The sequence below is a fragment of the Zeus faber genome (assembly GCF_960531495.2).
Source record: "Zeus faber genome assembly, chromosome: 15".
In the NCBI taxonomy this organism is placed as follows: domain Eukaryota; kingdom Metazoa; phylum Chordata; class Actinopteri; order Zeiformes; family Zeidae; genus Zeus; species Zeus faber.
In genome coordinates this window covers 25389488-25405767 of record NC_137194.1, presented here as the reverse complement: position 1 = coordinate 25405767, position 16280 = coordinate 25389488, and the positions used below count along the sequence as shown (strand labels likewise).

Sequence of the window (16280 nt, the reverse complement as noted above, 5' to 3'; positions counted from 1 at the left end):
CGGGCCTGGACATGTACTGGCTTAAGCAGGGGGACACGTCTGGCACTGCAGGATTTGAGTCCCTGGCAGCGTAGTGTGTTACTGATGGTAGCCTTTGTTACTTTGGTCCCAGCTCTCTGCAGGTCATTCACTAGGTCCCCCCGTGTGGTTCTGGGATGTTTGCTCACCTTTCTTGTGATCATTTTGACCCCACGGGGTGAGATCTTGCGTGGAGCCCCAGATCGAGGGAGATTATCAGCGGTCTTGTATGTCTTCCATTTTCTAATAATTGCTCCCACAGTTGATTTCTTCAACAAGCTGCTTACCTATTGCAGATTCAGTCTTCCCAGCCTGGTGCAGGTCTACAATTTTGTTTCTGGTGTCCTTTGACAGCTCTTTGGTCTTGGCCATAGTGGAGTTTGGAGTGTGACTGTTTGAGGTTGTGGACAGGTGTCTTTTATACTGATAACAAGTTCAAACAGGTGCCATTAATACAGGTAAGGAGTGGAGGACAGAGGAGCCTCTTAAAGAAAAAGTTACAGGTCTGTGAAAGCCAGAAATCTTGCTTGTTTGTAGGTGACCAAAAACTTATTTTACTGAGGAATTTACCAATTAATTCATTAAAAATCCTACAATGTGATTTCCTGGATTATTTCCCCCCATTCTGTCTCTCATAGTCGAAGTGTACCTATGATGAAAATTACAGGCCTCTCTCATCTTTTTAAGTGGGAGAACTTGCACAATCGGTGTCTGACTAAATACTTTTTTGCCCCACTGTATGTATGAAAGTATGTATATGTATGTGACGAATAAACCTCTTGGACCTTGAATCTTGAGATTATTTTACTCGAAAACTGGGAAGAAAAAAATAAATAAAAAAAAAAAAAAAAAAGAGAGGAACAATACCAAAGGGGCAAAGGGCCAAGTGTTCAAATTGGTCACACATAAAACAAAAGTCACTGAAACGCATCTAAGGTTTTTTTATTTTTTAAATGTTTTATTTAAAACAATAAATTGTAGCCAGACACATTTGAGTCAATCAGATAGTAACATCGTTGGTTGATTGTGAGCTATGTACAAATACAGATGTTTTCGTTTCCCCCAGAGGAATTACAATTGTGGAACACTAGCAAATCAAGTGGATATTTTACCGCTTTAACGCAGCTTTCAAAAGACGTCTCTTCTTGACGATACAACTATAGGAATCATGGCGAAAAAAAAAATAAAATAAAAATAAAAGAAACTTGCGCATTCCACAACTGCGGCTGCAGGAGAACACCGCCGCTTCACCGGATCTGAAATGAAACCAAATGCACAGAATTAGTCCAAAACGGAGCAACGCTGGGACGGCAGGGTTTTTTTTTAGGTTTTTTTTTTTAGGGGCCATCACGGTTATTTCATTTAGTCGGTATCTGCGAGACGGTGAAAACCTGGAACGGTGTCATGAGGGGGCGCGTGCCAGTGCCGGCTCTGCTGGCAGACAGATACCTAAAACCTTTTTTTCCTTTTGCCATTTCCTCAATGGCAAAAGGAAAAAAAATAAATAAAATGGTCTGTGTTTCATTATATGGGTTGGTTAAATTCCCGAGATATTACGGTTGGGTATCAACGGTTGACTCATTTGGGACAGGTTCCAAATTGACTCATTGATGAGCCGCCACGCAAGCGAATCAATATTCAATATCAATATTCATTTGATTTAATTTGGGGAATTAAGTCACTTTGCAGGCCACACATGTTATATTATCCTTGTGGCATAGGGTAAGGATTAGAGTTCTCATATTTGAGTGACTTTGTACACAGACGCAAGAAAAACCGTACAAGCTGCATGGCCGTATTCGAGTGCCGTGGCTGCATGAGGAGCAGCGAAGCCTCCCCTCACCGTGTATTTATCCCACTTCTTCTCCGGGTCGTAAGGCTCCCAGCGGCTGGCGGGGAAGATGTGCTTGTTCTTCTCGTACCAGCTCCTCAGCACCACCTTGCCTGCGTGAGACTGGGGGGGGGGGGGGTACAGGCAGAGACATTTTCAGGAAAAGACACTGGGGAGGACTACTCTAACCGAATTTGGAACTAGAGCGGCCTTAATTATTGCCTTTATTTGGGCTGACCGCAATTGTTTTTTTCAAAATTCATTAAGATTACACAATCACATGTCTCCGTCCAACTACAAGAGAAATTTAACCCTGTATTAGAAATGACATACAATGTGAACTGGGTAAGTTTCCACCAATTTAAGTGTTTTTATGTTTTGTGTGTTCAATGTTCAATGTCAATAAATGGCTCTTCTCCACTATTATAAGCTTGTACAATGATAGTAGCATAAAATGGACAAAAATCCAATGAAATTTGTTAATCGCAACTATTTGAATGACAATATAGGAATAAGATGAACTTAAATATAACTAAAGATTCATGAACGTGACAGCCCGGCTTTTCTTTACCTTGACCCGAATTTCTATAGCCAAAAAGTTGGAGAACGAGACGGAAAAAAACAACCATCAACAGGTTTGCAGGCTTTAAAAACCAATAAATAAATAAATAAACAAACTCCACCTCGTCTTTCTCCACGGTGGCGTCGTTCACCAGTCGAATGTCATCGTGGACGTCAAAGCTAAACAGAGGACCTGGAAAAACACGGGGTGAAGAACGGGATTTGAAGGGAGCGCACCACACCCTGTAATGTTATAGGTAAAAAGCCCAAAACGTGGAAAAAAGAAAAAAGAAATTTTGGAGAATGTAGGGGCCGCTCCTGACCTGATTTGCCCCTGGCCTTCGTCACGATGAAGTCATAGAAGCTGTGGTGCTGCGGGAACACAGAGACCAAACGCTCTGATCAGATAACGCTCTTCTTCTCGTGCCAAAAATGTACGACTCATATGGCTTCTCTCAGTTTCCAACTATTCTTGCGGTTTTCAAACGTCTAACAAAAACCATTAGGAGTGGCCATTATTTGTTGAGTACTGACTGTTATGGACGGGTATCACCTGGTCAAACAGGTTACTGTTTAAAAAAAGAATGTGTCATCATGTGTATTCTGTCTTCTTCAAAGGGTGGAATTCCTTGGAAAGTGCTTCAAAGAAAAGGGACATTTTAATTGAGAGGTGTGCGTCACATCAAAAACACTACAGGTCAAAAGTAAAAACATGAAAAATAAAAACACACCCATTTTTACAGTTTTTAATTTAAATTTAAGCAGCTCAAGTCCAAACCCTCTGTCTGTATAAAAGCAGTGTTGGAACTGACTGTATTATTACACCCTCTTAAGCATTATTTGGACAATATTGAACTGCAATTAGTAGTATATTGCTATCATAATGGCGAGAAAAAGGCAATTACCAAAGGAAGACCAAGAGACCATTATAACCCTTAAAAGTGTAGGTCTCCCTATTCGAGAAATTGCAAAGAAAGCCAAGGTGTCCGTGAACACAGTTTCCTACGCCATCAAATGCCACTTGGAGACTGGAGAAAACTGCTTCGGGGAGAGGTCTGGCAGAACCAAAGCCGCAGCACAATCCCAAGACAAGTTTCTGAGACTCAACAGCTTACGTGACAGGCGGCTCACAGGACAACAGCTTCAAGCACAGCTTAACACCGATCAGAGTAGGAAAGTCTCAGCTTCAGCTGTGAAGACTTGGAGCTGCAGGTTTGACAGGTCGAGCGGCGGTAAGAAAGCTGTCGCTAAGACGCCAAAATGAGAAAAAAGGGGCGTGCCTGGGCCGCCAAGCACCTCTAGTGGACTACTGCAGACTGGAAGACGGTCTTATTGCCCGATGAATCAAAATCTGAAACGTCTGGTACATCACGCAGGGCTTTTGTACACCGCCGCGTAGGCGAAAGGAAGGTCCCTCAGCGTGTGACACCAACTGTCAAACACGGAGGAGGAAGCGTTGTAGTCGCGGCTCTTTTGCTGGATCCAGAGTCGGCGACTTGCAGAGTGACTGGCACCCTGAACCAACAGGGCCACCACAGCATTCTGCAGCGCCGCGTGAGACCCTCTGGTCGACGCCTAGTCGGTCAGGAGGGTTCATCCTACAGCAAAATAAGGACCCAAAACATTCCTCCAGGCTATGTCAGAACTACCTTAGAAGAAAAGAACAAGATGCTAGCCTTCAAATCATGGAGCAGCTGGTTTGGGATGAACTAGACAGAAGGGGGAAAGGAGAGCAACCTTAAACTCCAGCTTTGAAGTGAATATGCTCGAGTTGAATCGACCTCACCCGGTACCGTGCGCCGTGATATACCAACCACCTAAACACAACAAGGACTTTTCTGGTTTATTTTCTGGAATCATGCCTCAATATGACAGGGTTCTAATCACCGGGGATTTAAATGTTCACGTCGGCTGTCGTAATAAGCCGTTGGTTAAAGACTTTTTAAATCTTACTGACACTTTCAATCTTGTACAGTCTTGGACAGGTCCTACACAAGAGCATGGGCACACACTACATCTTGTTTTATCATGCTGTTAACATTCTGATCACATGCCTGTTTTATTTGAGATCTCTCTCCTGTCGTATGGCTCAACCGGGTGCTTCAGCTCGTTACTGTTGTAGGTTTAACCCTTCCACAGCCGTACATCTCTCTGCTGCTTTTAAAAATGCTGCTCAGACTCATACGAGGCCGCACTTTGTTTTAATACTGAGGAGTTAACGTCACTATTTTAGGAAAACATATCGTCGCTCCATTTAAAATTGGAGGGGGGGGGGGGGGGGGTTGAAGCTATCATAAAATTGTCAAAGCTGAAAAGACAAAAATATTTTTCGGATATTATTTTTAATAATTGTCACAAACCTTGTGTTCTTTTTAGTACCACTAACACTATTCTTAATACCTCCCCAAACTGCTTGTCTTGATGTTTGACACGATTGTAGGCAATAGACCACACATCTCACTCCCTTCTTCTGACCCATCCACCACCGTCACTTGCTCTGCTGTTTTTAACCAGTTTGAGCCAGTCTCCTTCTCTTCTAAAGGAAATTATTGGCCATATTAAATCGTCAGCCTGTCCCACAGATTTTGAGGTTGAGATTATCCATCTTATTGTCATCTACTATTATAAGTGTTTCCAATCATTTCCAACCAGACTGGATTAAATTGACATTTCCCAGGCATAATCTGTTGTAACAGCGATTCTGGAAAAATTATATTGGGTTAAGATTTGAATAACAAGACCTGGAGGAATATCACATGCTTTCATTTCTCAAGCACTTCAAGACAAGAAAAACGTACTCACGCCACTCCCAGGTACTCACGCCCCACACGCCCCCCCCCAGGTACTCATGCCCTTCCCCAGGTACTCACACTCCTCCCCAGGTACTTACGCTCCACAAACGCCCCTCCCCAGGTACTCACGCCCCTCCCCAGGTACTCACGCCCCTCCCCAGGTACTCACGCCCCTCCCCAGGTACTCACGTGTGGGATGATCAGATCCTCCTTGATGTACATCAGCTGCTCCACTCCGGCAGACCTGTATGGAAGGAGAGGAAAAGGAATGCGTTCAAGTCTCATCTCAGAGCCCCGGTAGCAGTCAAAACAGGGCAAGCGGTAACTCCGGGCAGGCAGTGTGGCATCACGCTCTGCGGAGGGAGGGTGAGGTAGGCGGCATGCACATTTCACAAAAACAAGCGATTGAGGTTAAGAAATATGTAGAGGAGGAGCAGTTGCGAGCAGGAGCCTGGGCTACGGGGTATGAGTTTGTTTCATGGGAGTTCCTTTGAAGTGCGTTAAGTGTTTAAACGTTTTCAAATTGTTTTTTTTGTATCTCTACCCCACCCCCAAAAAAATCTCCATTAGAAGGGGGTAGTAAGAAAGCGGTAGGTGAGAAGAAAGGAAGGAAGGATATAAACACTGCTTGTTCTTAAACACAGACGTCACAGCAGCATCGATCCTCCGGTCGACTTTCCGCCGGTGGGGTTCTTCCTCACCTGAGCTCGCTGAAGTCCTTTCTGAGCACCTCCAGCGCCCTCTGGAGGAAGCTCTGGATGGTGTTGCCCTTCCTCATCTGGAGGGAGGCGAAAAGAAAAGAAAGGCACCGTGGGAAATCCATCCACTGTGTCTAACCGAAAACTTTGTTTGTTTTTTTCTAAAGTAAACCTTGTGTTTTTCATCACTGTGAGTCAAACTGAGGCATCAGAATGTTTTAAATTGGTCCAGTATTGAGAAAATATCTTTGGCTGACTGCTATGTAATGGAGCAACCAAAACTATATTCTTTGGTGATTGTTAACTCCAAATGATTGGAAAATAAGGCTTTGGTTAAAAAAAATAAAAAAATTGAGTTTTCCTTTAATAGGATGCCATGACGTGTATTCTCATGAAGAGGGATTCTAGTTACTGCGTAGTTTGCTCACCAATAGACAATGGTCATGTTTAACAGAGCTGTTCCAGTAATTATCTTATTTTAATTTCTTGGCACATCCACAATGAGACATTGAGAAACTGCTGCCACGGAATGGCCATTAAAAAAAATTGAAAATAGTATGAAAGTAACCCATGTGAAATAAAGTTTAGTGTGCACCACCTTTACGTGCAACTCTCAGTGGGAAGTTCCCAAGGGCTTTACCTTGACCGTCTTCCTGTGGCCCGATCCGTCCCAGTAGCTGAACGTGATCTCGATCTCCTCGCCTGTGACGAGAGACAGAGACATCGAAGCACATTTCATATATTTTACATGAGCGGGTTTTTATTCCCCTCCCAGGGTGTGGATGTTGACTAATGGGGAAACTCCTGCCCTGGAGCAACTAACAATCAAAAACAAACATCCACAGTTTTTGCCTCAGGGATGGGAGTTTAACCTGCCGATGAGCACCGGATTAAATGTGTTTGAAAGGCGAATGTATGCGATCCTGGCTCTGGCACTCACTCTTGATCTTCTCCTGCTTGCGTTCCCACTCTTGTCTCAGCTCCTCTCGGAGGCGGTTTTCCTCCTCCTGAAAACAGGGACAAAGCCTGAAATCGGAGCAGCGTCTTAAGCGCTATTCCCGCAATAGAAGACGGCGTTACAGTCTCAGATCAAAAATGTCGATGAGCACCCAGGTGACTGAGAGATACAGGCTTTCATCCAACAAGGATCTTACCTCCCGGTCTCGGTCGGGCAGGAAGCTGGTGTCCACATCTGGGTTCTTTCCCAATTTCTTCTTCTTCACCGGCAGAGCTGGGAACAGAAAAACCCACCGGGGATGTGCAACAGGCAAAAAAAAACAAGCAAGAACTGTTCTCTTTTAAATTACATTTCTTGATGAAAGACCAAAGACACAAGGGCGAATTGCCTTTCTGATACAAGCATACTTGAGGTCAGACATTTTAGCGTAAGAACAGTAAATTCAGATGTATACAAACAGCCTACTCTATGGTCAAACTTTTCAAACTGATTTTAAGGCGAAAAGATCTGTATAGCGGGCAGGAGCCAGAAAGCGCTTCGAGCCGTTGGTTGAAAATCCATGAATTTCAATTCAAATGAATCTCTTTGTCTGAAAATCTGAGAAAATAATTAAAATATAAAAACAATAACTATATTCAAATATGAAACGAGACCCTTTTTAAATGAAATGAGACTCCCATGCGCTGAAACAACTTGCCATAAATAAAAAGGAGTTACGTAAGGAGACATCCTCATTTAAGGGCATCGAGGGTTGCACATCTTAAGATTTGCACTCACTGTAGTCTTCCTCGTCCTCCTCCTCCTCCTCTTCTTCTTCTTCCTCTTCCTCCTCGTCTTCATTGTCGTCGTCGGGATTAAATGATAAACTGGCTATTTTCCTCTTCTGCTCCTCCTTCCTCTTCTTCTCCTTCTGCTTCTCGAGCTTTCTGAGAGAGAGAGAAGGAGAAAGACGTGTATCACCATCTTTTTTTCTTGGGGAATCATTTTGGATTGTGATTCAACTACACCCCCCAAATGAGATAAGATGAGTAGGGATTCAAGCTAAAGTAGCAGGGTACAAAAAAAAAAAAACAACAACCCCCACAGCAAAGAGAAATGAAAAAATATCAAATCAAGACACCAAAACTTGACACCAAAGACTAACGATCATTATTAAACATCAAAATAGAGATATAAATAAAAATATTGCAAGCAGGATTCATTCTGCCAATACAAAATGAAATCTAAGGACTTTCAACTACTTTTTTTAAGCACAAATATTTTCATTTTCAAGGACTTCACATAAACCAATGACACACACACACACGTACACATGCGCACACGCAAATTTACATTTCCCTGACATAATGTTGTAACAGCGATTCTGGAAAACTTACAAATACATCACAATTTGAAAAACAAAAGCAAGGGGAATATCACAGATTTTCAATTATCTGGGTTTTTTTTATTCTTTTCAAGCACTTCAGCACAAAATGGGGGTATTTTTAAGTAATTCCAGTACTTCATTTTCAGAGGAAAAAATTCAAGCACCTCAAGGACCCGGTAAGAACCCTGTATCTATCTATCTATCAATAAATCACCTATTTATCTATCTAGAAGTGGCTATGTGAAAGGAGAAATACGAACGTAAACATTTTGAAAACAATATCAGTACCACAGATACATGCACAGACTGCATCTGTGCATGTATCATGCACAGACTGGTCAAATCGTTTAAGTCAGAGTTGTGTGTAACTCACAGCTGCAGTTCCTTGGATTGCTCCTTCTTGGCCAGCTGTTTCTCTCTCTCCTTCACCAGCGCTTCCTGCTTGGCCTTCATGTCGTTCAGTGTCACCAGACCTGATCGAGATAGGCAATCAAACAAGCTTCACGCTGTTTTTCTAAATCGCTGGACGTGTACTGTAGATTCTGACTTTCCACTGCCACCTGGTATTGTCATTACAATGAGTGAGCAAATTGTGTGTTTTTTTTAAGGTTTTTTTTACTAATAACACATCATTTTGTTATATATGGGATCAAGAGAGCCATTTGGTGTCCCAAAAAGCGAGCTGTAATATGTATGTTGTTTATCACATTAATATGATCACTTTACCCCCTTTCCAGGTATTTCCACCTGGCCTTAAAATAACAAGGATGTAAGCAAGCAGGGATGCACCGATGCTTTCAACAGTGTAGGAGTTATGGCTGTTGGGTCTAGATATGAATGCCAAAATGTATAGGGGCAATATCAGTGCGACCCTGAGTGTTTATTACTTCCAATAAAAGAATGACTAATTATTTATCTTAAAAAAACAGGATATATTGAGTTAAAAAAAGCATCAAACAGGGAGTCAATGCAGCTGCATAAGCATAGTATCGGACCTGATAACACTGTCTGTGCATACCTAGTGATAAGCTAGTAAGAAGTGTGTTTTTCAGTGATTATTGTGGAAGGGTCCGTACCGACGGTGCTTGATTTCAGCTCCGCCTCCACCGCATCATAGTGGGCTGAAAACTTCTTGTCGATGTTGGACTTGACCATGTTGTCCTGTGAGAGACACCCAGAGCACAAAAGAAGGATGAAACACACTGATGAAGCTGGTCAAATATATCGGGTTTTTTTGAGCAGCAAGGTGGTGTTGGTGATTAAGGACGGACAGCAATCTGTGGCCGCGGCAAATATGTGGCTGACTAATAAGGAATAACTACCACAGGGTACAAAATACAGGACATATATTTTGAAGATTAAATAAAAGCAGCCGTGGCTTACCATGGTCTCTGCAGGCATCACACATAGAGTTACGCAAAATATATTTAAGAACTTTTAAGGCCAATTTCTAGCTTAATTTAACAATTTAAGATTAAAAAAAAGGGTTTTAAGACCATGACTAAGAAATTTGAGATTATTAAACAAATCATCCCTCTCATATTGAGTAAATAATGAAGGTGAGTACTAGATATTTGGTACAGGGCTGAGGTAGGTATATAGGTAGAAATAGAACAGGTTATGAACTGTTATTATATCAGATTGCTTTAGGTCAACTAGCAAGATTAGTAATTCAGCACTGGAATAAATTTTGACATTATTTACAAGGGACATTCCGTGGATTTTTAAGTGCAGCTAAGTACAAAGAAGCTGTTTGACAAGTGTTTGACAACATGTGAAATGTTGACTGGTGGGAGTCAAGGCGAGACGTTTTCAGGCTGTTTGAGGACCTGCAGGCCATCTGGGGGTCCTTCAATTCGAACGTCGGACTATCGAATCACTTTTTATGCTTCGTGTCAGTAAAAGCGGAGTTCGAGACTGTAAAAGGGGTATTTTTTGGGGGGGACCTGCAGACACCCGGGGAAGGGGGTTCAATCTGCACGGTACCTCCGCGATCCTCTGCTTGAGCTGCTCCAGTTGTTCCCTCTCTTTCTCTCGTTTCTTCATCAGCTGCATGGCTCTGCCCGCCTCGCTGGCGGCTCCCTTGTACTGCGCCATGGCGGCTGACTTTTACAAGGTTTCTGGGGAACGTTGAGTATCTCTTAATGAACAGGAACGCGCGGGGGAACGGTTGTTAAATAACACACTGAAGGAGCGCCGGGTCCCCGAGAGAACCGTCTGATCACAACAAGAAAAATGGCGACGTGACGCCCCTCCCGATGCATGCTGGGAAATGCTGCGCTCGATTCACGGCAACTCGGAAATGGGTGATTCCGATTTGCGAGCCAAAGGGCTTTAACTGGCTCCGTTTCTGGAAAACATGGACGCCAACAATGCGCTATTTGCTGGAGAATCCCACAAACACCTGCACATGAACGGAAACTACTGAACAGTTTAGCTGTTCGAGGTGTCCAATTAAAACGAATTACTTTGTTCACCGTTCACGGGGTGCGGCGCCATGTTGCTGTGAGGAGGCGGGTTTTCCAAGTTTTCCAAGTTGATCGCAGGTTAGATGTTTTATTTATTTATGTATTTATTTGAATTTGTGCTGCGTGATAGTTTACAATTTCCAACAGCCTTCTTTTTTTATTATGGCATATATAGCAATATATAATACACTTAGCAGAACTAAAACACTCCATTACACTACATACTCATATTATGAAGAGACAAATTCACAACAACGCTTGAAAACTGCCCTGTACAGTAAAAAAAAAACAACAAAAAAAACCCCCAACTTTAAACATTAAACATGATTAAAATTGAATGCAAATCCAAACACTTTCAAGTGAATGGGATAACTTCCTTTGCTCGCTCACTCACTCGCTCACTCACTCATTCATTTATTAGTTTGATTCATTCATTATTCATTCTATGCTTTTGCTCTGGACTGAAGGCCAGTCCTTGTTGGACAGTGAGACGGCGATGTGGCTGCAGCAGAGAGCGAGCGACGAACAGAGGGGCGCGAGGAAAATGTTCACAAGGCACATCCACAACGACCGCAGGCACGGGAGAAACATGTTGCTCAACTGTACGCACGGAACCACACACCTGAGTGACGGAGAGACAGGGGGTGTGGAAAGAATGGGAGAGAGAATGAAGGAAAGAGAGAGAGAGGGGTCAGGGGTCATTATGGACTCATGTTATAAAGGAGGCGTTCCTGAAGCCCGCTTCACACCTTCTCCGACAAGCGACAAATCGTTCGTACGGAGAGTCGGATTCCGCACACCAAAAGCTGTGACGTGATGCGGTGCCTGTGTCTGATCCAGGCTCCGGGGCGCATTCAATCTTTTCAACTCATGCAGGAAGTTTCGGTCCGACAATGCCAGAGGTAACATCAGTATCGATTTTTTTTTAAATTTGAACCGGGTTTAAAGCTAAGTAAATAAGTCACATATATAACATAAATGTAGATAATTTATGTTAACCTTGGATGTCACCATATTCACTATCAATAAATCTCTTATTATAGAAGTGAATGTAAGTTTGTGTATGTATTTTTTTTTTTTTACACGTTAAACGATATAAAGGACATTTTAAAGTCTCAATAATGGAACATGGTAAATATCCAGTCGATCAAACTACTCGCTATTGCACTGGAAAAAAACGAGTTCACCTGTTTTCCCCAGACATATTTTGTGACACTAAATTCAGATCCATTTCATCCGACGACCACTAGCGGAGGATCGGACTGTCGGATGCGATTACGGATTTGTTGTGAAGTAGCCTTTACAGGGTACAGCGTTACAGATGAAGATGAAATGAAATTAAGTAATGAATGAATGTGTTAGTCTTGTCACACACGTAATTAGAATAAAATATAAGTGATGAATCAGTCATCGAAGCCTGGCATTCGGTTTTAAAAAGAGGTGGGTGTCGTTATGAGGAAATTTGAGTGAGTGGGTGTGTTGCTGAAGCCGATATGAGCAATTTGCGCTTTTACCGCTCAGTCCTACCAAATGTGCAGACTGGCGAGGAAGGCCAGGAGAACGCCGGCGAGGAGGGCCAAGGGCACGGCGAACAGCAGCGACAGACACCTGTAGGTCCAAACGCGCATGGTCTCGAAGCCCAGGACACTGTATGCCCACACGCCGTCCACGCTGTGTGGGGCAGCGGGCTCAGCCAGCACGTCGCTGACCTCCACCTGTCAGGTCAGAGGGAGAGCGAGAGAGACAGATGAAGAGAGATGGAAGGTATGGGAAGAATAATTTACCTATATAAGCTATATTTACCAATATATCTATATTATAGTTACAGAGATAACAGTCAAACAAGCATCAAAACAGTCATTGTTGTACATTGTTGTACATATATGCATATATATACAGTGGGGCAAAAAAGTATTTTGTCAGCCACCAATTGTGCAGGTTCTCCCACTTAAAAAGATGAGAGAGGCCTGTAATTTTCATCATAGGTAAACCTCAACTATGAGAGACAAAATGAGAAAAAAAATCCAGAAAATCACATTGTCTGATTTTTAAAGAATTTATTTGCAAATTATGGTGGAAAATAAGTATTTGTTCAATAACAAAAGTTCATCTCAATACTTTGTTATATACCCTTTGTTTGCAATGACAGAGGTCAAAGTTTTCTGTAAGTCTTCACAAGGTTTTCACACACTGTTGCTGGTATTTTGGCCCATTCCTCCATGCAGATCTCCTCTAGAGCAGTGATGTTTTGGGGCTGTCGCTGGGCAACACGGACTTTCAACTCCCTCCAAAGATTTTCTATGGGGTTGAGATTTGGAGACTGGCTAGGCCACTCCAGGACCTTGAAATGCTTCTTACGAAGCCACTCCTTCGTTGCCCGGGCGGTGTGTTTGGGATTATTGTCATGCTGAAAGACCCAGCCACGTTTCATCCTCAATGCCCTTGCTGATGGAAGGAGGTTTTCACTCAAAATCTCACGATACATGGCCCCATTCATTCTTTCCTTTACACGGATCAGTCGTCCTGGTCCCTTTGCAGAAAAACAGCCCCAAAGCATGATGTTTCCACCCCCATGCTTCACAGTAGGTATGGTGTTCTTTGGATGCAACTCAGCTTTCTTTCTCCTCTAAACACGACAAGTTGAGTTTTTACCAAAAAGTTCTATTTTGGTTTCATCTGACCATATGACATTCTCCCAATCCTCTTCTGGATCATCCAAATGCTCTCTAGCAAACTTCAGACGGGCCTGGACATGTACTGGCTTAAGCAGGGGGACACGTCTGGCACTGCAGGATTTGAGCCTTGGCGGCGTAGTGTGTTACTGATGGAAGCTTTTGTTACTTTGGTCCCAGCTCTCTGCAGATCATTCACTAGGTCCCCCCGTGTGGTTCTGGGATGTTTGCTCACCGTTCTTGTGATCATTTTGACCCCACGAGGTGAGATCTGGCGTGGAGCCCCAGATCGAGGGAGATTATCAGTGGTCTTGTATGTCTTCCATTTTCTAATAATTGCTCCCACAGTTGATTTCTTCACAACAAGCTGCTTACCTATTGCAGATTCAGTCTTCCCAGCCTGGTGCAGGTCTACAATTTTGTTTCTGGTGTCCTTTGACAGCTCTTTGGTCTTGGCCATAGTGGAGTTTGGAGTGTGACTGTTTGAGGTTGTGGACAGGTGTCTTTTATACTGATAACAAGTTCAAACAGGTGCCATTAATACAGGTAAGGAGTGGAGGACAGAGGAGCCTCTTAAAGAAAAAGTTCCAGGTCTGTGAAAGCCAGAAATCTTGCTTGTTTGTAGGTGACCAAATACTTATTTTACCAAGGAATTTACCAATTAATTAATTAAAAATCCTACAATGTGATTTCCTGGATTCCTTCCCCCCCATTCTGTCTCTCATAGTCGAAGTGTACCTATGATGAAAATGACAGGCCTCTCTCATCTTTTTAAGTGGGAGAACTTGCACAATTGGTGGCTGACTAAATACTTTTTTGCCCCACTGTATGCATATACTGTATATACACACACACACACATATATATATATGCATATATATGCACACACACATACTGTATATATACTGTATATATATATATATGGATCAAATATAAATAAATAAATAAATAAACAAACAAACAAACAAACAAATAAATAAATAAATACAATATATATTATTTTAATAAATGTAAAATATTTTTAGTGTAACCATTGTTTCATCCTTTCATCATGACCTCCAACGCCAAAGCGTCCATCAATCTATCCCACCATATCCTCTCTCTATCTGTTACCTTCAGGTGGTGGTTGATACCAAGTGGGTCCCTGGACACGGGAAGGTTGGGTTTGGGGGTGGGGCTGGGTGTGGGTGTGGGTGTGGGTGTGTACGCAGGTGCCGGATGGGTGGGAGGCAAGGGCGGAGACGGGGTTTGGGAGGCAAACTCCGGTGGAGGCGGCGGGGTGTTTATCTCTCCCTCCCCCAGCCGAACGTTGTCTACTTCATCGTCGTCATCGTCGATCTGGCACTCCACCAGGCAGTCGTCGCTCACCATCATCATCTTCTGCGCAAAACAAATTCGGGCAGTTGATGTTTTTGCCCCAAGGGTGCTTTGTTTTGCCTAAGTTGGCATTTCAACTGCCCAGGAGCTCAGTGTACAGGTGTGGCCAGGAACACACTTGCACGCAAGCACGCACGCACGCACGCACACACACACACACACACACACACACACACACACACACACACACACACACACAAACAGGAATATTTTATGGAAATTTTGGCAGTTGATGGTTGGCCCTGAGGGCGATTTGTTTTGCCCGAGTTGGCATTCCAACTGCTCCAATCTCTCTATTCATTTGGATCCTGTGGTAAGGTCACGTAGCGAGGATGATAACTGTCTCAAATGTGTTTGTTTGGTACGCATTCAGCCCGGGAGCTTACACTCTGATCTGTTCCTTTCTTGAAACTTGTCTCAAGGAAGGTGCTACAACAGTGATTGGTACTGTATAGAGGTTGTGGTTTTGCATTGAATTGCACTACTTTGACTGTATCAAACCCACCCAAGGCTTCGAGTAAGAAATTAAATTATCCAAAGAGCAACGGAGCTGCGCTCCATATCCATCCGTTTCCAGGTCTTTAAATGCTATAGGATTGTGTTAATCACACTCGAAAAATCATCAACAAATACTAATCTTAGCTACTAATTACAGGACTTTGGGACTTCCTACACACACACTCGCTCAGAGAGCTGAGCAGTGGAACGACCACCTGTTTGGCATTTGGCCTTTCCAAAAGAAACTCAGGGGAAAACTGTAAATAGCACCTCAAATCCACGTGGTTATGTTTAATGTTCGTTTTTCATCCGAATAATCTCAATTAAATACAATTTACCAGCTGTTTCGAAACAGCATGGTCACATTGTCGCTGTTGATGAGCATAAAAGCACTCTGTTATATTGCAGAGATAACTTTGACATTGATATGAAAACAACAAATTCAACGACGTGTGTAAGTTTTTTTCTGAACATCTTCTCATGTAAACTGTGGGTCATAGCATTGTGTGAATGAATGAACGACTAGCTCCTAAAAAAATAAAAATAAAACCTTCTGAAGCAATAAAGAAGCAAACATTGTTAATGTCATCCTGTAAGCCACGTCCAAAATGTTCTCATCTAGATATAGTCCTGTTATCCACGAGAAGAGTTATTTGTAACCGGCACGCCTTTGTAAACAAAAAAGCAATGTGACCAAAATGCAGGAGGAGCGGCTCCACAAACAGTGAGTCACACAGTGCAGGCACTCACCTTATTAGAGGGCTGTGGGGGAGGCCTGTGGAAAGTGCTGTTCTCAAACGCCAATCAGATCAATGTGGCTCTCCCCAGACGCGCAAACCTCAGTTCGAGATTGACCCGCAATGACTACGACAGATGTGCAAATAGGAAAGTGTGTGTATGTGTATGTGTGTGTGTGTGGGTGTGTGTGTGTGTGGACGGCTGGTGGCTGTGATTATTTTAGGAAGAGGCTTGGATGGTTCCAACGATCAAGTTACACGACTTGGTTTATTCTCAGAGTGGCGACTGAAACAATCAACACAC

The 16280-nt window shown here is 43.0% G+C and overlaps 2 protein-coding genes across 3 annotated transcripts; both read right to left on the bottom strand.

Annotated features, from left to right (window-relative positions):
- Positions 1-950: 950 nt before the first annotated feature.
- On the bottom strand, positions 951-10460 carry fam50a (family with sequence similarity 50 member A). The gene is made up of 13 exons (XM_080015460.1): positions 10211-10460; positions 9301-9385; positions 8598-8697; positions 7636-7784; positions 7055-7131; positions 6841-6907; positions 6541-6602; positions 5904-5980; positions 5392-5446; positions 2734-2782; positions 2533-2603; positions 1862-1972; positions 951-1274 (listed from the first exon to the last, which is right to left on the bottom strand). The coding sequence occupies exons 1-13, from the start codon at positions 10319-10321 to the stop codon at positions 1266-1268; spliced, it is 1023 nt and encodes a 340-aa protein (XP_079871586.1). The 5' UTR covers positions 10322-10460; the 3' UTR covers positions 951-1265.
- A 356-nt stretch (positions 10461-10816) lies between these two features.
- On the bottom strand, positions 10817-16167 carry cav4b (caveolin 4b). 2 transcript variants are annotated; one of them, XM_080015818.1, is made up of 4 exons: positions 15990-16167; positions 14478-14744; positions 12220-12407; positions 10817-11314 (listed from the first exon to the last, which is right to left on the bottom strand). In XM_080015818.1, exons 2-4 carry the CDS (start codon positions 14739-14741, stop codon positions 11131-11133), a joined length of 636 nt encoding a protein of 211 aa, XP_079871944.1. In that variant the 5' UTR covers positions 14742-14744; positions 15990-16167; the 3' UTR covers positions 10817-11130. The 2 variants fall into 2 exon arrangements, with proteins under 2 accessions (XP_079871944.1, XP_079871945.1); XM_080015819.1 differs by having other exon boundaries at positions 14478-14741.
- Positions 16168-16280: the final 113 nt, after the last annotated feature.